Source organism: Syngnathus floridae, chromosome 15 (assembly GCF_059516105.1).
Source record: "Syngnathus floridae isolate MCC-2025c chromosome 15, RoL_Sflo_1.0, whole genome shotgun sequence".
Taxonomy (NCBI): domain Eukaryota; kingdom Metazoa; phylum Chordata; class Actinopteri; order Syngnathiformes; family Syngnathidae; genus Syngnathus; species Syngnathus floridae.
In genome coordinates this window covers 8,530,417-8,547,998 of record NC_142427.1, presented here as the reverse complement: position 1 = coordinate 8,547,998, position 17,582 = coordinate 8,530,417, and the positions used below count along the sequence as shown (strand labels likewise).

The 17,582-nt window shown below is 41.8% G+C and overlaps 5 protein-coding genes and 1 long non-coding RNA gene across 10 annotated transcripts; 3 read left to right on the top strand and 3 right to left on the bottom strand.

The window, feature by feature from the left end:
- Positions 1 to 278: 278 nt before the first annotated feature.
- On the bottom strand, positions 279 to 2,882 carry mia (MIA SH3 domain containing). The gene is made up of 4 exons (XM_088397813.1): positions 1,162 to 2,882; positions 958 to 1,091; positions 763 to 873; positions 279 to 674 (listed from the first exon to the last, which is right to left on the bottom strand). The coding sequence occupies exons 1-4, from the start codon at positions 1,277 to 1,279 to the stop codon at positions 651 to 653; spliced, it is 387 nt and encodes a 128-aa protein (XP_088253939.1). The 5' UTR covers positions 1,280 to 2,882; the 3' UTR covers positions 279 to 650.
- bicdl2 (BICD family like cargo adaptor 2) lies at positions 1,684 to 6,524 on the top strand. 2 transcript variants are annotated; one of them, XM_088397808.1, is made up of 10 exons: positions 1,684 to 1,839; positions 2,531 to 2,931; positions 3,601 to 3,816; positions 3,991 to 4,107; positions 4,573 to 4,719; positions 4,847 to 4,993; positions 5,177 to 5,251; positions 5,798 to 5,880; positions 5,971 to 6,085; positions 6,237 to 6,524. In XM_088397808.1, the coding sequence occupies exons 2-10, from the start codon at positions 2,686 to 2,688 to the stop codon at positions 6,399 to 6,401; spliced, it is 1,311 nt and encodes a 436-aa protein (XP_088253934.1). In that variant the 5' UTR covers positions 1,684 to 1,839; positions 2,531 to 2,685; the 3' UTR covers positions 6,402 to 6,524. The 2 variants fall into 2 exon arrangements, with proteins under 2 accessions (XP_088253934.1, XP_088253935.1); XM_088397809.1 differs by lacking the exon at positions 4,847 to 4,993.
- Positions 6,525 to 6,594: 70 nt separating this feature from the next.
- On the bottom strand, positions 6,595 to 9,792 carry LOC148386337 (mitochondrial import receptor subunit TOM40B). Of its 2 annotated transcripts, XM_088397811.1 has the most exons (11): positions 9,644 to 9,792; positions 9,047 to 9,246; positions 8,780 to 8,847; positions 8,603 to 8,695; positions 8,434 to 8,535; positions 8,241 to 8,346; positions 7,954 to 8,076; positions 7,790 to 7,866; positions 7,614 to 7,716; positions 7,419 to 7,531; positions 6,595 to 7,342 (listed from the first exon to the last, which is right to left on the bottom strand). In XM_088397811.1, the coding sequence occupies exons 2-11, from the start codon at positions 9,228 to 9,230 to the stop codon at positions 7,316 to 7,318; spliced, it is 996 nt and encodes a 331-aa protein (XP_088253937.1). In that variant the 5' UTR covers positions 9,231 to 9,246; positions 9,644 to 9,792; the 3' UTR covers positions 6,595 to 7,315. The 2 variants fall into 2 exon arrangements, with proteins under 2 accessions (XP_088253937.1, XP_088253936.1); XM_088397810.1 differs by having other exon boundaries at positions 6,595 to 7,531.
- A 179-nt stretch (positions 9,793 to 9,971) lies between these two features.
- Positions 9,972 to 12,802, top strand: fdxacb1 (ferredoxin-fold anticodon binding domain containing 1). Its single transcript, XM_088398144.1, has 5 exons — positions 9,972 to 10,384; positions 10,459 to 10,615; positions 10,747 to 10,950; positions 11,036 to 11,194; positions 11,258 to 12,802. Exons 1-5 carry the CDS (start codon positions 10,213 to 10,215, stop codon positions 12,366 to 12,368), a joined length of 1,803 nt encoding a protein of 600 aa, XP_088254270.1. The 5' UTR covers positions 9,972 to 10,212; the 3' UTR covers positions 12,369 to 12,802.
- LOC148386335 (uncharacterized) lies at positions 10,965 to 13,401 on the bottom strand. 2 transcript variants are annotated; one of them, XR_015862991.1, is made up of 2 exons: positions 13,148 to 13,401; positions 10,965 to 12,189 (listed from the first exon to the last, which is right to left on the bottom strand). It is a non-coding gene; the product is annotated as an uncharacterized LOC148386335 (long non-coding RNA). The 2 variants fall into 2 exon arrangements; XR_015862990.1 differs by having other exon boundaries at positions 13,175 to 13,401.
- Positions 12,942 to 17,493, top strand: alg9 (ALG9 alpha-1,2-mannosyltransferase). 2 transcript variants are annotated; one of them, XM_088398142.1, is made up of 15 exons: positions 12,942 to 13,139; positions 14,169 to 14,304; positions 14,412 to 14,546; positions 14,608 to 14,678; positions 14,747 to 14,835; positions 14,911 to 15,046; positions 15,127 to 15,214; positions 15,292 to 15,397; positions 15,556 to 15,678; positions 15,752 to 15,906; positions 15,974 to 16,103; positions 16,178 to 16,325; positions 16,577 to 16,706; positions 16,766 to 16,896; positions 16,989 to 17,493. In XM_088398142.1, exons 1-15 carry the CDS (start codon positions 12,958 to 12,960, stop codon positions 17,110 to 17,112), a joined length of 1,884 nt encoding a protein of 627 aa, XP_088254268.1. In that variant the 5' UTR covers positions 12,942 to 12,957; the 3' UTR covers positions 17,113 to 17,493. The 2 variants fall into 2 exon arrangements, with proteins under 2 accessions (XP_088254268.1, XP_088254269.1); XM_088398143.1 differs by lacking the exon at positions 12,942 to 13,139 and adding an exon at positions 13,527 to 13,751.
- Positions 17,494 to 17,582: the final 89 nt, after the last annotated feature.

The window sequence follows — 17,582 nt, the reverse complement described above, 5'->3', positions numbered from 1 at the left end:
AATACTGTTAAAAGTTTCCACAGGGAAGGAGGGCCTTTAGGGATAACTTGTATTTATGTATGTGTATGAGTGTGTGATGCTTCCTAAAAGAGTGAAAATGTTCTCAATGATGATCCCCGATCATTCTTTGCAAATGCTAAATATTCCTTGGTGTATTAACACAAACACATGATACATAGAATAAATGTTGGGAAAAAAATGAATGTGTCTGAGTTTACATTTTTTGAGAGGAAAATCCATAAAAGTCAGTGATGCAAAAGTACAGACACAAAATACAGTAGATTTGACAAAGTGATGTTTATTATTATTAGTGTGGACATCAAAACTTAACCCACAATACGAAATGAGAATTTTTTTTTAGATGTTGCATAACATGCCATAAAGTGCTACATAAGAAAGGCAATCATTGTCTACTGTTTGCCAAATACTGAGCCCATATTTGACACTATTTTGCCTTTTTACCAATTGCAATGCATTAATGTATATTAAAAAATTATTTTCAATATACAGCTTATATTTAATATGAGGCACAACAATGCGAATTGCACCAATAACTTTTCTTTCGATTCTGCAGGTGTACCGAATGATGATGGCTGCTGTATAATCTTGTCATGTAAACAAACGTATTCACCTCTTTGATGGCTTCCATTTCAGTTACAGTAAAAGTCCCATTTCTGAAAACAAAATGAAAAAGTGCAAAAATGAGGAGCGTCATGGTTCGTTAGTTGGAGTACTGTGTGCATTGAGTGTGTGTTCACCCACAGTCGTCTTGACTTCTGTGTTGGCTGGCTCAAGAGCTTGAACCTCCTCCACCACAGTGCTGGGAAAGTGACCAATACGAGCCTCCTGTCCTCCATAATAGGAATCCTGAACCTGGCAGTGTCCATAGATAACATTTGTTTGTAAATATAAACAACCACAGGTTTGGTTCTCTTCCACTTTTTTGCTTTTACTCACACTGCCTGCCCAGAAAAGGTTCCCAGTGTCCTGTAGCATGGCGTAGACGTAAACAAGCTGCCCCTGTCTGATGGAGATGAACCTGCAGTCTGCGGGGTTATAGTCCTGAATAGCACGAGCTATCAGGATAGCATCTGTGCAGAAATAGGGGAGGAAATAAGATCAGTCTCTTAACAGCGTTATTATAAAGTCACGGGTACTTACAGCTACATTCCGAGTCAGCGCAGCGTTTTCGAGCTGAAAGTTTCGGCATCTGTCTTCCTGCATCAGAGTTTGGCAACAAAAACCAAAATGAGAGGAAGAGAAAGATTTTGCAAAGCATGTCTGCACCCACTAGGCTCTTCTTCTGATCTTCAGCTTTGGTAGGAGATGTTGTGATGGTGCTTGCTATTTGTACTTATTTGTGCTCGCTCCCACACCTCATCCCCCTTGCTTACCACCTAACACAGGAGTCCTTTGAAAGCTTTCAAGTAGCTAGGTAAACAGGACGGAGGGATGAGGAGGAGGGGTGTTGTGGATGGAAGCGTGCAAATTGGACAAACCCATACTTGTTTTCTGACCTCCACCTCCCTCCCGCCCTTTTTTTCCATGCCAACTTTGCCCAGTGAATTCACACTAGAGTGTGCTCTGAGGCCATCGCTGGGTTCCTTCCTTCCTTGTTCAGCCGCTAGATGTCAGAGCATCTTTTGCTGCTTTTTTTTTTCCCCTCGTACTTCCAGCCTCTCCCTTTCAGAGCAAAACTCAAAGAGGTGGAGCCTCTACCTGTATTTACATACAGTTTCCTGCACTGCCAAGGGAACCAGCTGAGCCTCTCCTGAACAAACACTCGCCGAACAGGAAGACTATTACTCTTTGGCGTGACAAGCTTGTGGGGACGTTCAGGTAAGGCTGACTTTTTTTTCCAGGCTGATGTTGAAATAACATTTTAACATTAAATATGGCACAATGGTACGTAGAAATCCTTGAGGATAAAAAGGTCAGGTATGTGTTCAGTTAATTTCAAAAGGTCTTGTGACAATTCTTCCCATTTCAATCTCAGGTTTGAATGACCTGTAAAAAACAATGTTTATTATTTTGCCTGTTGTATAATTCAGAATCCCGCGACCCTCAAGAGGATAAGCAGTTCAAAAAATTTATAATTTAGCATATAAATCATTTTGTATAGAAGGGTGCTATTTAATGTTTTGCTTGCGTGTCATTACTACACGTGAGAGGCAAAATATTAGAAACCCCTCATGGATACGGTACCTAAAGTTGTGACTAGAATTTATCTTACGTTGTCAGAAACTATATTTTCAAAAGACAATGTTAAGAAGACTTCTCAATCACAAAACTAACACTTTACTGAGTGACATGTTGGGAAGAAACACTGAAGGCCCTTAAACATGGAATTCAGGGAGTGGATCCAAACAATGAATATAGTAGATGTGGTATTTCGGTCAGAACTTAACAAAAGAGACTCCCAGACAAAAGAGTATTTGAGATTAGATTACTAGAAAACAGCCACAGGGAACCCTCATAAATATCGTCTGACCTGTATTTACCGTTGGTTTTATTATCTTGTCCTGCACAGGACCGGAAAGGTGAATAATATCAGGATCATCTGGAGCACGGTGAAGACCTACACACTGCAATTAATTGGATTACAAACAACAATTTCCAGAGGGTTCGTCAACATACCGGTCAGATTTATGATGTTCTCCAAGTGACCCCTGGAACGCCAAGATCATGTTCAGCCCCAGGAAGAGTAGTCTCCCTCCCCCTAGCCTGGAGGACTCCTTTTTCCCGCTCTCCTCTTCTTCTTCCATCTCACTTTCCTTCGCCCTGCCCACATCCACGCCTGATCACAGGAGCATCGATAGCGGTGGCAATATAGAGACGGACCTTATTTTGGCAGCTGAGCTGGGACAGGCTCTGTTGGAGAAGAATGAGGAACTGGCTGCTGCTCTGGAGGAGAAGCAAAGGGAGGTGGAGGTAAGTGTATTTCATTTGAACCCAGCGAAAACAATCATAACTAAGAATACAGTGAGGAAAACATGACAAGGAACTATGACAGTTTCCATCCGCCCTCTTAATAACATGCCACTGATTGTCTGTGACATAATAACAAGTTGTGTTAGAAGGATGTACCACAGAGTTCATAAATACGTACATATGAAAATAATGATTTTTTTTTCTCCATGATAAATTTCTTACAAAATATCTAACATCACGAAGTATAAATGCAAACTCAAAGTGAGCTCTGGACTTTGACTACAATTTTGAGGAATGAAATTTGAAACTGAATTTGACTTTTAAATACCCAAATTTGTGTCAGCTCATTTGGTAGATATCATTTAACCACCTACATTTCTTTTAAATCAAGAAATAATGCACTTTTTATTTTAAATTATTAACTTTTGCAGATGTTGAATTTGAAAATTCATACCTAACATTAACAATTGGGATTTTTTACTCTACCAATTAACCAATTACTTAATGAGATAAATGATTTGAAAAATATTTTTTTGTGAGGTAATAATATCAATTTGTAAAACTGTATTTTTTTCAACTAGTGTATTTATTTCAAATTTAAATACTGTGTTGTCAAAACAATTTGTAAAAAATGGAGTTCACACTTCCTGTTGTGTTTGAATGTCTCAGACAATACAACAGGAGAAGCATGTCCTGCAAAGGAAGCTGGAGATGAACGAACTGGCGTCTGGACAGAAAGAGGCCGAGCTGAACGGAGATTTGGCCGCCTTACGCTCTGAGCTGGACCGCCATCACATTCAGGGTCGGGACCGGCGTAGGGATGAAAGTGAGCAACTAACGCAGTTATCTAACCATAACCAGCGCCTGGTGGAGCAGCTATCAGAGGTGCGTTTTACATCATCACTCATCGAGCAGGTTTCGATTCACAAAACACGACGAGTGTTTTGATGATGCAGTTATGTGTTAAACTTAGTACCAAGAAGTCACAATGCAGCCAAACAGGTTCGGGGAGTTTCGTAATTCTTTGAACCAAATTTTCCCCTCTGCCACCTTTTCTAGGCTGTCACGCTGGAACATTCCTTGAGGACTGAGATTCGTAGCCTGAGAGAGGAGATGGACGAGTCCTCCTTCAGCCGGAATATTAGCTCCACACAATTAGAAAACACGCTTGCGGAGGTATAAATATCACCCCGACACACTTTCATAGTTACACACAGGCCTCTTTCGTAGATGTTGACAAAAGTGAAAATAGAAGAGGTTGCTTTTGGATGTGCCTCGTAAATTCCGCAGTTCACACTGAAAATGTTTGATGAGGCTTGGTTGCACCAAATTCCTCCAAACATTTCATTATGGACATCCTCGCTTTTTGTGTCAGGCTGGAACAATAAATTGCCTTAGCTAAACTGTTCCCACACAGTTGGTAACGCAATTGTCCACAAGATTCAGGAGGAAATAAAAAAATAAAACAGCAGCTTAATTAAAGAGGTGTGTCGCAATACTTTCCAGCATTTAGGGTGCAGAAATGAATTTAATAAAGGTTCGAACTCCTATTTAAATACAGTAATTTAAAGGAAAGTGATTTTAGTTGGTACTGTGACCAGTTTGAAAAATACCTGCGTGCCCATCCTTTGTCTACAACAGAGCCGAGTTCTGAAAGGGCGCTTGAGTCACATGGAAGCTCAGTTGAAGGCCTCCCAGGAAGACAGCGACAAGCTCCGCTCCGAGCGCAACGACCTCAGGGTCAGGGTGACGGAGCTTCAGGTGCAGCTGCGAGAAAAAGAAGCAGAGGTAAACCTTCTAACCGGGTGGTCTTTACGACGACACTAACAGGAAGCAATCAACTTCTCACTAACAAGCAACTAACACAGTGATTGCAGTGTTAGACCCTTGAGTGTATCTGTGTGTGTTTGTGTAGCTAGAGCAGGAACAAGGGGTGGTGTTTGAGTTGCGTACCATGAATCGCTCTCTGCAGCAAAATGCCCTGAGCCTGGGAGAAGAGAGCATCCTGGACATTACACACACACGACCTTTGTCACTGCTTAGTGAAATTCAGCAATCCCAGGTACATAACAGAGCACTCACACACACACACACACACACAGAGATACCGCTGCTACTTTTTGGGCGTACTAACAACTAATGACTTTGACTCCTTGCTTTTGTTGATTTTAGAAAATAATTTTAGAAAATAATTTGGCTCACATGTATGTCTGATATGTCCGTCCCCACCGACCTCACTCTGCAGGCCAAAGACGCCCTCCTTGCCCACTCGGTGGCACTGCAAGCGAGAGATGACGAGATAGCAGCACTAAAAGCGGAGGTCTGTAGCAACCCTCGGTACACACGTACGACAAAACACCAAAAACAGAGTTATTAATTAAATAGAATGTAAAGAATTAAACAATTAATACTGCATTCCAACGCTCCTTCTGGTGTGGCCAATTTGGCCACCAGGAGGCAGTATAATACTACAGTCATGCATGCACAAAGGAAAAATAGTAAGATGCACTAACAGTGATTTTTTCATCTATAAGTGTTGCTCCACCGGTTGTGTTCAAATATCCTATGGCGTTTTTAAACACCAGAGATTTTCTGTTTGCCATTGATAGTGTAGTGGTTCACATAGAGGATCATTTCCCACTCATTGAACACAAGATGTAACTTTAATCATACTATCATACGGACATCGTACACAACCACGCCATATAAAAGTGCGGTATGTAAATCTACAGTTGTGCTACAGCCAAAATGGTTCTTTGTTAGATTCACATAAGCAAATGACCACCAAGATTAGATAAAGGCCATTTTCATGAGGAAGTTTTTGCAGTATCTCCTGTGACTCATCACTATGTGTACAACTTCTCAGTTGCAATCCCAACAAGAAGAACTGGAATCACTGAGGGAGGAAATCAAACCATTTCGAGGCAGTCCGGATGCGCCGAATTACAGGTAAAGCTACACACCAAAAAAAAAAAAAAAAAAAAAAAATAGCTGTAATGTGGTATGTTCATAGATGCTAATTAACTCACCACTGTCCAGTTCGTTAGAGAGCGAGTTGGCCATGGTGCGACAGGAGAAAGACTTACTGACCCATCAGCTTCTCAACACCATCCAACACAAGGTGGCGCTGTCCCAAGAGCTGGATGCTTGGCAGGTATGTCTGAAATAGACTCTGACATGCACTCACTCAGCAACCTTCTATTTGTGTCAAAGACATTTCAAACAACTTTCAATCTCATTAGACTGCAAAGAAAATTAAATGTACCGTTATAAATATAATCCCCCCCCCGCAATTTTTCTTGCAGGAGGATATGCGGTTGGTAATAAATCAGCAGGTGCTGCAGAAGGAGGAGGACAGACTAAAAATGGTTGAGCGAGAGAGCACAGGAGGACTCCAACGAAGCAAGTCTTTGAAATTGAAAGGCGAAGTAGGAAAAGGATTCTTTGCGTCTCTTTTCAAAGACAAATAACATGCATGGAGAGAGAAAACAGCATCAAACTAACAATTTTGTTACATAACAAGCAAGTGTATATGTAAATTTATATATATATGTATTTATGGATGTACAGTAAAGTAATACTTTCCATTTTTATTGCTTTTCTCTTGTATTTTAGATGTAGTTTGCTTTGCTTGAACGACAGATAGGAAGAGACAAACAATGGTATAATAGAAATAACATAGTTTAATAATAAATTAAGTTAAAAAAATGCACTCCCTTCCACATCCCCTCTTCTTAAATAACATAACACAATTAATATATTAATGATGACTAGAACGTGCAATAGTGCATTTTGCATGATACAGAGAGCAGTATTGTGCATACCTTCCATCCAATTCATTACTTGGTCCTTTTGGGCAGTACGTAATAGCACCTTTTGTAGACTTTTACACTCCACTGAACAATTTTTTGGGGTCAATCTGTCCAATCCAAACCATCATTTTTGGTTGTATTAAAATCTAACTTGGTTATTACCAAACCAAAACTGATTTATAATCTGCATGTTATAGAATTAAATGACAATGATTTTATTCTACTTTGCGAGTAAAATGGCAAACACTCCACTGAAAATCTTAAAATAACATTGTTTTCATTTTTACAAGTTATAACAAAATGTCCGTACTAGTAGATCCCTCATAACTCTTGTTGCGCCACTCATAAAGTTATTATCTGCTTAATGGGATGGCGCCCAAATAAATAAATAAATAAATAAATAAATAAATAAATAAATAAATAAATAAATAAATAAATAAATAAAAAAAATAATCCCCCTTTATTTTCAGAGGTAGATTGCATTGAGATGATGCACTGATTTCAGGAATTCTTCGAGGCCCCATACTGTGGGATTTCCTGGAACTGACTCACCTTCAAGTTTTTTTTTTTTTTTAGGATGGATTCATGGAGGCAGCATTCTGTTTTGTCAGTTGTCAAGGTCAGCAATGATAAAAAAAAAGTAGACTACTGTCCCACATTGACACCAAGACCTACTTGCAGCTTGTCCCCGCGGTGGTTTACAAAGGCACCCATGATCAGGGTGGCAGGGAGCGGGCTCAGGCGTTTCTCCAGCACGCCTCCAATGATGCAGCGACTGTTAATCATACCTGCGAGCACGCGACACAAAAGGTACCTTCAATTTTGATCTTAAAATCAAAAACAACAAAAAGGTTCAATTCAAATGCAAACCTCGAAAGACCATGTTGGCCTCTGGTAGTTCCATCTGGTACCCAAATGAGGTTGTGGTCTCCTGAGTCCTTGTACTGGCTTCGAATTCCACCCCAACTTGGATCTAGTGAGCCCACAATCACATGCATGCATTAGTATGACATTTATTAAATTTTAAGTCCTGTTAGCTCCAGCACCTGCTTGTTCGCTCTATGATAGTAGCTAGCGTGGGCACCTCCTTTACCGGCATTTAGTGTTGCCACCCAGTTTGGTCCTGGACAAAAAACAGGTTGCTGTTACATCCACCGAAAGATGACTCCAATTCCCGGCTACATTTACTTAAATCACAAGGAATTCCCACTTGAATACTGCCCAGCCAGTGTGAGGATTCCACCCTCTTCTGCTCTGCCTCTGTGGTAGACCATCTCGCCTCCTAACACCAGACCAGCGGACACACTCTGCAGAAAGTGAGCCACTAGGATAACTGAAAGAGAAAAAAAAAAAGACATACACAGAAACAATGTCGATTTTTAACAACTGAGAAACAACGACAGCAGATGTGGTGTCACTGTTAAATGTGCAACTATGATGCATTGTTGTTGGATCCCATTATTGTCCTGGTTAAAGTAACTAAGTATCTGGTCTCACCTGATTCTCGAAGCACGTCTGGATTAGCCACCGTCACAGCAGCAGTGAAGTCACTCCCTCTGTACTCGGTTTCAAACTGCCACGTTACAAACTGGGACTGTTGTGTCTGAAGCACAATGAAAGTGTGGATCACTTAAGGCAGAGCAGATTTGACTTCACAGGAGTGTTTTATTTGTTGTTGTTGTTTTTTTACCTGGAATACCGATCTGGCTCGTACACGCTCAGTGAGATGCAACAAAGCATGAGCGTTCAGACTGCCTGAGGAATCCATCTCACCAATTAATGCGGGGGCATCCTGGAGGTAGACGAGGGATCAATATGCAACGTCTGTGAACGTACCACAATCGGGATTTATGCTTTACTTTATCTTTGCTGTAGTCGTCCGATTGCAGATGCTCCACATGGAATCGATAGTACGAAGGAGTGACGGCACTGAGGTGGAGAGTATGACTGACCTGAACACAAGCGTGACATGTATTAAAAAGTTATATTTTATCTCACAGTCACAATATAGGCTTAATATATGTGACGGGCATCACCTTGAAGAAGCTGCTCACAGTTTTATTGACAATCATCTTGATACCCTCGATCTGTTGAGGAAACACATCTGGGAAGAGGAGAAGAGGAAAATTGCTCATAAGGGATAAAATCATTCAATCACAATTGGGTCATTTGACTTTTATTAGTATTATTAGTACTTTTTTGCCACCATCGGTAACTTAAACTCATATCAAATGCCTGACACAGGTCGTTAGATGTCAATCAGAGATTTTTGGAAGTTGAAATTGTATTAAAGGTGAACCTACCTTTGCAACTCCTGTGTAGGGAATGAAAGCTGCCTGGGTTCGGTAGTCGTCCATCTCTCTTCTCCCAACGTGGCGGGCTGTACCAGTGAGCAGGATGTGCGTCCCAGCGAAAAGGAGGGGGGTCCGTAGAAAAAGGCCAGTTCGGGTGGCCCGGACCGGAAGACAAAGCCAGAACACTGCCCATGGGGCTGCAATGCTTCCTGGAAGGAATGAAAAACACTTTTTACATAACAATAATTATATATGTATATATTTAAAATCTCACTTTTCTTTTAAAAGCAACAAACAATAGCTTAATCAAAAGTGCTCCTTTGAAGCATTACATATAAAGAGCAGGTGTATCTAATGTTGTGGCTGGTAAATGTACAGAGGAACATGACTGTAGTATGCTAAATAAAAATAATAATAACAATGAAGATGAATTAAAATTGCAGTAGAAATTTAATTTTAAAACGTTTTCCCACGGCATTCGGGGAAAGATGTACTCAGGTGCATCAATTAGTACCGTTAGCTTACATGACCTTAGCATCTTGTAAAAGCGGACGCCAAAATATTTTTTATCTGTTACGCTCTCGTCTTCAACCCGGATTAAAATACCTTAAATTCTTGGAAGAAAGTGGGCGCGATACATTTGAAACACTACCAAGTTGTTAAGAAGGGTCGCTCGAAAAAAATGAGGGAACTGATCTTTTGACTGTTGTGTGTCATTAGATAACATCTCCCCAAGAAACATGACCACAGGTCCGTTCCCCGGTGGACTTGGTTTTCAAAATAATAATTATCATTTAATTAGATTACAACCCACATGCTTTAAATAAATTATGTAAATGTGTTTCATTATTTTACACTTATGCACATTTGGGAAATTACTGTCAACAGTTTTGTTTATAGTCGGACTACTATAGTTGAAACACTTTATACCCACGCAGGCTGCATGTAAGCGAGATTAATCTTGAGCTTTTGCGTCCTGATCGGTACCGTCCGTAAATCACGAGAAGGTCAGACGGTTTGAGCTACAAGCCGGGAAAACTCGTTTTAATCATCAAAACAAAATGCATGTTAATAAGTCTGTTTAAAAACAAGAAGGGGATCTTTTGCAACAAGAAGGGGTCATACTTTTTAGAAACCTGTCAATTCGATTCTCGCTCTGTGATCCACTGGCTGATATGTCTCGTTCACTGTCAATATTGCTGGTGGGAGAAGGGAACTTTTCATTTTCCGCTGCTTTGTGCTGCTTTCCATCGGAGATGAGCGTCACAGCCACTTGTCTGCAACCGCAGGAGGAGGCACTGCGGCAGGAAGGTGCACTCAATAACATGCAGATCATCAAGGACTCCGGTGAGGATTTTTGGATTGTTGTAAAAATTACCGCACTGCATTTTTAATGCATATTTTGTTATGTCTTTTTGCAGGTGGAACGGTGCTTTTCGAGGTAGACAGCACAAAGCTTGGGGAATGTGCATCCCTGCAAGGGCATTTATTTGACCGTGTCGTTTTTAACTTTCCACACTGCGGGAGAAAGAGCGGAGTTAAAAAGAACAGACAACTTCTCAAAGACTTCTTTCTCAGGTGAAATTGCATAGTTTACATAAACTTTTATTGTAGCTGACATGCTGACATGTCAGGAAAAGACTACTAGAACATCTGAGCTTTATTTGAACTATTCTTAATTTTGTGGTTTTATTTTTCCGCACCCATAGTTGCATTCAGGTGTTAGCCGAAGACGGGGAGGTTCACGTTTCCCTCTGCAACGGACAAGGCGGGACGCCAGCCGACCAGCCGAGGAGAGAGCGACATAACAGCTGGCAGGTGGTTGCCATGGCAGCAGAAGCACACCTCATCCTCAGTGATGTCCGCCCTTTCGAAAGTGACAAATACCAGTTCTACAAATGCACCGGATACAGGTAAGATACAAAGGTGAGTGTTTAAATAGCCTTTTCATTTATTGTGGGATTGGAAGTTATTTTAATATCATATGCTTTTCCGCAGGAGTCAGGATAAAGGCTTCCATTTGGAGAATGCTATGCTCCATGTGTTTACTCGTAGCGCTCCCTACAGCTGTCCTCAGGTGTTTAAAATGGAGGAGTTTGTGGAAGGAGAAAAAATCCAGTACAACATCCCGTCCGAACTCAGCGATTACATATCTCGGTAATATAAATTAATATAAATGAATATAAACGGTCTGTCTGACTGCCTTTCTCCTTCTTTTAGGGGCTTTCTCACTTCAGATTCTGTCCATCCTGTCAAATTGGTGCAGGATTTTCTTCTGGAAAGGTTTCAGGAAAAATGGTCAGTCTCCATGATGACGGAGACCCTTCCCCTGCTCATCACAGCCAAACAGTTGCATTTAGGTTGCCCTGATATGGACCACACATTGTTCTACTGGATTCACACTTGTCAGAAAGAGCTGGATTGTGAGGCTTGTACATCTGCACGTGAGTCGGAGGGTAAGGGAGTGGATGGAATAAGGTCATTGTGCTCTCCTGATGTTGACCTTGAAGGGGAAACTGCTGTTTATATGTTACGGCCCTCGTTACGCCCCCTGATGGAAGCCGCTAAGACAGAAGAGTGGACCGGTGTTGAGACAGAAATGGAAAAAAAAGATCTTAAAGGAATTCATTTGGATCATGGTGTGGCAAGCTCACTGGTTGGTGTCAGTGGTCTGGTGTTCCAAAATGTTCCGGTCAAACACTGGGCTCTGCCTGTTTTCCACGAGCTGCTCTTTACTGGTGTTCTCCCTAAAAAGTACGAGCCTGTAAAAGTTCTTGAGCAGACTTTTGGAACGCTGCTAGCGCCCTATGGTGTCTCCTTGGTGACCAAGCAGGAAGGTCTGCATCTGGTTGCACAGCCAATGGGTTTAATCGGTAAAGTACTCACAAATAACACCAGTGGCGTCAGTGTGACCGTTTCTTTAAATCTGGACCTCCTTGCCGTGCTCATGTTCTCATTCCCGGACTGGAGGCTACTCTGGTCACATGACCCGCGCTTCTCACAGCAGTTTGCCGTAAGACCAACCCCTGGGACACCTTTCACCGCATATTCCCTGTACCCTGAGATCTTCAGCTTTGACATCAGTTTCTGGACAGAGATGGCGTGGAAGGAGAAGAAATTCTACGGGCTGGTCCGTGAAGCCTCCTGCGGGACTGTGGAGCATGTTAAACTCATTGATAAATTCTCACATCCGGATCTGAGCCAGACCAGCTACTGCTACAGGCTGGTTTACCACTCACATACAAATGCATTGTCACACACACAAGCCATCCAATTCCATAAACGCTTGGAGGCATTGCTGTCCTCATGCTTGGAAGTTACAATTAGGTAGCAGCTCGTAAGGTTGACTGCTAAATGTGATTTATTTTGAGAATTGCAACTACCTGCATATTAGAATATTAATATAAGCAAATGTTATGTGAGAGTGGTTGGAAATCTCTGCTCTAAAGCTATTTTATAGAGGGAATGGAAATAAGAGAATGTGCCAGTGTTTCCTATATTTATTAATTAGTGTTATTTAATGTTTGAGTTGTATGCTCAGCAAGAGACTTTGAGCCAAAATTAAGATACATTGATGCATTGTGCAATATATCCAAGAAAACAAAGAGGCTCATACTGTGTATTAAACAATAAAATCTTATGTTACATCCAAAAATTGTAAATTGCTCCACGTGATAATGCAAATGTACACAATTCGATGCATTATGTAAAATGCAGTACAGTATATAGTCATGTTTACAATAAATGAAATATTTGCGTGTTTTATTTCTGAAACTACTTTTTGTTGTCTTTGACCTCACCTTACTATTTCAAAAAAGTGCATTATCATTAAAATAAATTAACGAAAGGCGAATCGGAATAAATTTGTCCTCAATTGACGGAAATAAACGAACGGCAACTCGGAACAGGCTCGGCGAGAAATGACGGAAATGAACGAAGGGACTCGGAGGAGCGTTTTAAACATGGCGGCCAAGGCGCTCCGTCAGCGAAGCCGACGAGGCAGCAAACAAGATCCGAACCACGTCAACGTCTCTGCAGAGGCTCGTACGCCGAAAGAGGAGAAAAGGAGCGAAGATAGTAAAGTTACAGACACTGGGCAAGAGTACGTACGAAGTGGGGATGAGAGAAAGTACACGCATGTTGTCATGTCCATCCCCGGGTTGACTGACAGCTCGTGCAGGGGAGGCAAGAAGCTGGCGTGCTAGCTATTTCTTGCCGATTGCATGACAACAGTTATTAACCTTAACGAGCAATGCTTATTAACTATAATTCCCATTATATTTTCTGAATCGTTTCCGCTTTCGAAACAATTGCGTTGTTGACGCGTCAGCTTCATTCATTCGTCATTGTCCTCTAGTGCATCATTCAACATTCTTTCAACATAAAGACGTGATTTTACCGTGCATATGTATTATTAATCATCAATTTTAAATTCTTTTAGTATCATATTTTGGTGACGTGTCATTCTCGGGTGACGCTTCAAAGCGATCTGCACGAAGCAATCTGATGATGTGAGAAATGCTTGAGCAGATCAATGCTTACCTTGACATATTTAATTGTCTATTAGCTCTTTATTATTTACCCTTCTCAGAGATTTGCTTTATTTTCCTCTTTTCGAACCACCTTCGGTTCGTGTTTGTTTCCTGGTAGGGTGTAAAGTCCCTTGTCGCATTTTGCAAAACAGTCGCATGAAGGATTGCAAGGTTGCAAAAAAGTGAGTGCAGAATCGTGAATTTGATCTTCTGTGCTGTTGTAAACTATCTTAAAGTTACTTATATGTTGTCTTTTCACGTTACTAAGATCAGATTCTGCGGGTAAAATTGCAATAATAAGGTGACTTGACTTGGACTTGACTTGACCTATTTAAGGACTTGACTTGACTTGACCTATTTAAGGACTTGACTTGACTTGACTTGACTTGACCAAGAAAAAAATGACTTGGTACTTACTTGAGACTTTATGGTTAAGACTTGAGACTGACTTGACTTGAACATGTGTGACTTGGTCCCATCTCTGGTTCAGATGTCAGATGGGATCAGCAGCAGCTCACAGAGCTACTGAAAAATGAATGAAAGGATGGATAATAAAGTACATTTAAGTTATTTTAACAACTCATTTGTTCATTTTATAGGGCAATAAGTCGTGGTGGGCAGGTATGGGCCCCGGAAGGCTCGACTGCGTTTAAATGTCTCCTGTCGGCACGCTTCTGCGCAGCATTGCTGAGCAACATCTCCGACTGCGATGAGACCTTCAACTATTGGGAGCCTGTGAGTACAAAAAAAACAAAAGCTCACATATGGTGAAAAAAATTGACTTCCTGGTATTTAAAAATACTTATTTGTTTGTAATAGCTGTGATGACTCTTTTCTGACAGATGCACTACCTGCTTTATGGCACAGGGATGCAAACGTGGGAATACTCGCCATTGTATGCCATCAGGTCCTACGCTTATTTATGGCTTCACGCTTTGCCGGCCTGTTTGCACGCCCATGTCCTTCAGACAAGCAAGGCAAGTGTGACATCACAACACGTGCATAGGAGCTTTGCTATTGACGTTTGTGTTTTATCAGGTGTTGGTCTTCTACTTTGTGCGATGTGTCCTCGCATTCTGCTGCTGTGTCTGCGAGCTCTATTTCTACAAGTGAGTTTGCTGTTTTCATTTTTTTGGGAGTAATTTATCAACAGTTAATTATAACTTTTTGTTTCTAGGGCTGTTTGTAAGAAATTCGGTTTGCACGTGGGACGACTGATGCTGGCTTTTCTCGTCCTGAGCACCGGAATGTTCAGCTCATCTGCAGGTTGTTAAAATATATTTTTTGTGTGTGTGTTATCGGTGTCATGATATCTCATTTTTGTTGTGTTCCCTTCCGCAGCATTCCTCCCATCCTCTTTCTGCATGTACACCACGCTGGTCGCCATGACGGGATGGTTCCAAGACTCCACGCCGTTAGCTATCGCGGGCGTAGCTGCCGGCGCCATCGTTGGCTGGCCTTTCTCTGCTCTGATTGGGTACTGTCAACAAATGAATGCCTACTGATCACCTGTAAATTATTTTTTTTATTTACCATTTTGGTGTGTTCACTCTGCAGGGTGCCAATTGCATTTGACTTGCTTGTAATGAAGAAGCAGTGGAAGAATTTTATTATGTGCTCTGCTGTTGCTCTGCTGTTACTCCTGGTAAAAAAAAAAAAAAAAAAAGATTTTGAGCTGAGTGTAAATTATTTCAGTTAACCTTTATCATGATTTTTTTTCAGGGTCCCTTGGTGGCAGTGGACTCTTACTTTTATGGAAAACTGGTGGTGGCCCCTCTTAATATTCTACTGTATAATGTCTTCACACCACATGGACCTGATTTGTATGGTAATTAACACACACAGCTTTTGTATGTACGGATTATTTTTTCTATTTTATGACAAAAGGAAAATTTTGAATCTGTAATGCCTTCTTTGGACTACAGATGGCGCCATAATCAAACTGATTTCCTTCAAGTTGCAATGTTGAACATATTTTATTCCCAGGTACGGAGCCTTGGTACTTCTACTTTGTGAACGGGGCCCTAAACTTCAACCTGGTTTTTATTCTGGCACTTTTTTCCTTGCCACTCACTGCTATCATGGAGACGCTTCTGCACAAATTCAATGGTGAGTGAGCGAGCGAGTGTGTGAGTAGGTTTGGAAATCATCTTGGTTTGTGTGCCTCGTGTCTTTCTTGCAGTGCAGAACCTGGGCCGTCCCTACTGGCTGACCTTGTCACCCATGTATCTGTGGATGTTGGTTTTCTTCACTCGGCCTCACAAAGAAGAACGCTTTCTCTTTCCCATCTACCCCCTCATCTGCCTCAGCGGCGCTGTGGCCCTCTCATCTCTACAGGTGCGCTTCCGTTCTCATGTCTGCAAATGATGATGATCAATTTTTGTGTTCATTCTTCTCTCTGCAGAAATGCTACCACTTCCTGTTTCAGCGCTACCGTCTGGAGCACTACACGGTCTCCTCCAATTGGCTGGCGCTTAGTGCTGTGGTGGTTTTTGCTGCGGTGTCACTCTCTCGCTCCGTCGCTCTCTTCCGAGGTACGCCGTGTGTTCATGTGTATGGATGCAGTTCCTTGGGTCTCATTGTTGACTTTTTTTCCCATTCTCGACAGGCTACCACGCCCCCCTGGACCTATACCCCGAGTTCCTACGCATCGCCAGGGACACGAGCCTGCACTCGGTCCCTGAAGGCAGACCGGTCAGCGTTTGTGTGGGCAAGGAGTGGTACCGCTTCCCGAGTAGCTTCCTTCTTCCTCACAAGTCAGTAATCACGATTCCAACAGTTCATCTCAATACGTCAAGACCAATTATCTTCATGTTGAATTTCAGTTTAGCCAGTTTATATCCCGATTGTGTCATGAACTCACAGTTCAGTTCCAGAAGAGATAATTCTGACCTTTCTACCTTGACAGCTCGCCAAAATAATCGGAACTGGAAGTAAACAAAAAGAGAGCAAAGTTTGATTCTTTGAGTACAAACATTTCATAAATATTCCTCTTGTTAATTTCCAGCTGGCAACTTCACTTCATCCAAAGTGAGTTCAGAGGTCAACTACCCAAGCCGTACGCTGCGGGCCCTCGAGCCACGCAGATCATACCTAATGATATGAATGACCAAAATCTGGAGGAGCCCAGCAGATATGTAAGATGTGCTTCCTCCTCCCAAATGAAATCTCGGTCAGTAACGTTGGCTCCGTCTAGGTGGACATCCGGCACTGCCACTACTTGGTAGACCTGGACACAGAAGAAGAAACGCTACGTGAGCCACGCTACGCAGCAAACAAAGAAGAGTGGAACATCATTGCCTATAAGCCTTTTCTCCACGCTTCCAGGTTGTCCACTCGGATCTGCCGACTTCTCTTAAAACAGTATTTTTTGAAATCCTCACATTAATTCCAAAATGGCCTCTCCATCCAAATCCTAGGTCCTCACCGATCTTCAGAGCATTTTACATCCCGTTCCTCTCTAACCACCACACCAGCTACAGACGCTACGTCATCTTAAAATCCAGGCGGCAAAAGCAGCCACGTGGGCGAGGCCACGGCTGACCTTTGAACCCGGGCTTCACTCAGATGCAACAACAGCATCCTTCCCTTTGACTTGACACAGCTGCTGTGTTCGTGTTTTGAGTCATTCGTCTTAAGGAATGAAGATAAGGACCCTTTAAGGACTTTGTGTGTCTGTGTGTGCATGCGAAAACAATTCCACGGGTTGTGTACAGGCAGTAATTGTGTGTCACTGTGTCTCGTGTGTTATTTGAATGAAGCTGTTCATATCTGTTTCCCCTCAGACTGCAAGTGTGGCTTGAATGCATTCAATGGAATCATGTCATCAAAATGTTTACTAAGGTGTGACTGGTGAGGATGAATGGAAATTAAAAAATGGGACACAATCATTTTGTTTTTAAATAAAATAACAGCACCACTGTCTGATTTGTTTATTTACTTTACAAACATACAAAGAACAGTTGACATGACACAGCTTTACAAATATCGGCAAAGTTGAACATGCTGCGTTA

Excerpts from the sequence above, each read along its gene's own strand:
- bicdl2 (XM_088397808.1), top strand. The coding sequence starts at position 2,686 with ATGTTCAGCCCCAGGAAGAGTAGTCTCCCTCCCCCTAGCCTGGAGGAC. Across the intron at positions 3,817-3,990 it reads TGGTGGAGCAGCTATCAGAG|GCTGTCACGCTGGAACATTC; the intron begins GTGCGTTTTACA and ends CACCTTTTCTAG. Across the intron at positions 5,881-5,970 it reads CCGGATGCGCCGAATTACAG|TTCGTTAGAGAGCGAGTTGG; the intron begins GTAAAGCTACAC and ends ACCACTGTCCAG.
- mia (XM_088397813.1), bottom strand. The coding sequence starts at position 1,279 with ATGCTTTGCAAAATCTTTCTCTTCCTCTCATTTTGGTTTTTGTTGCCA. Across the intron at positions 1,092-1,161 it reads CGCTGACTCGGAATGTAGCT|ATGCTATCCTGATAGCTCGT; the intron begins GTAAGTACCCGT and ends ATTTCTGCACAG. Across the intron at positions 874-957 it reads ACCTTTTCTGGGCAGGCAGT|GTTCAGGATTCCTATTATGG; the intron begins GTGAGTAAAAGC and ends GGACACTGCCAG.
- alg9 (XM_088398142.1), top strand. The coding sequence starts at position 12,958 with ATGACGGAAATGAACGAAGGGACTCGGAGGAGCGTTTTAAACATGGCG. Across the intron at positions 14,547-14,607 it reads ATGTCCTTCAGACAAGCAAG|GTGTTGGTCTTCTACTTTGT; the intron begins GCAAGTGTGACA and ends GTGTTTTATCAG. Across the intron at positions 16,326-16,576 it reads AGCTTCCTTCTTCCTCACAA|CTGGCAACTTCACTTCATCC; the intron begins GTCAGTAATCAC and ends GTTAATTTCCAG.
- fdxacb1 (XM_088398144.1), top strand. The coding sequence starts at position 10,213 with ATGTCTCGTTCACTGTCAATATTGCTGGTGGGAGAAGGGAACTTTTCA. Across the intron at positions 10,385-10,458 it reads GCAGATCATCAAGGACTCCG|GTGGAACGGTGCTTTTCGAG; the intron begins GTGAGGATTTTT and ends GTCTTTTTGCAG. Across the intron at positions 10,616-10,746 it reads CTCAAAGACTTCTTTCTCAG|TTGCATTCAGGTGTTAGCCG; the intron begins GTGAAATTGCAT and ends CCGCACCCATAG.
- LOC148386337 (XM_088397810.1), bottom strand. The coding sequence starts at position 9,230 with ATGGGCAGTGTTCTGGCTTTGTCTTCCGGTCCGGGCCACCCGAACTGG. Across the intron at positions 8,848-9,046 it reads CCTACACAGGAGTTGCAAAG|ATGTGTTTCCTCAACAGATC; the intron begins GTAGGTTCACCT and ends TCCTCTTCCCAG. Across the intron at positions 7,717-7,789 it reads ATCATAGAGCGAACAAGCAG|ATCCAAGTTGGGGTGGAATT; the intron begins GTGCTGGAGCTA and ends TGGGCTCACTAG.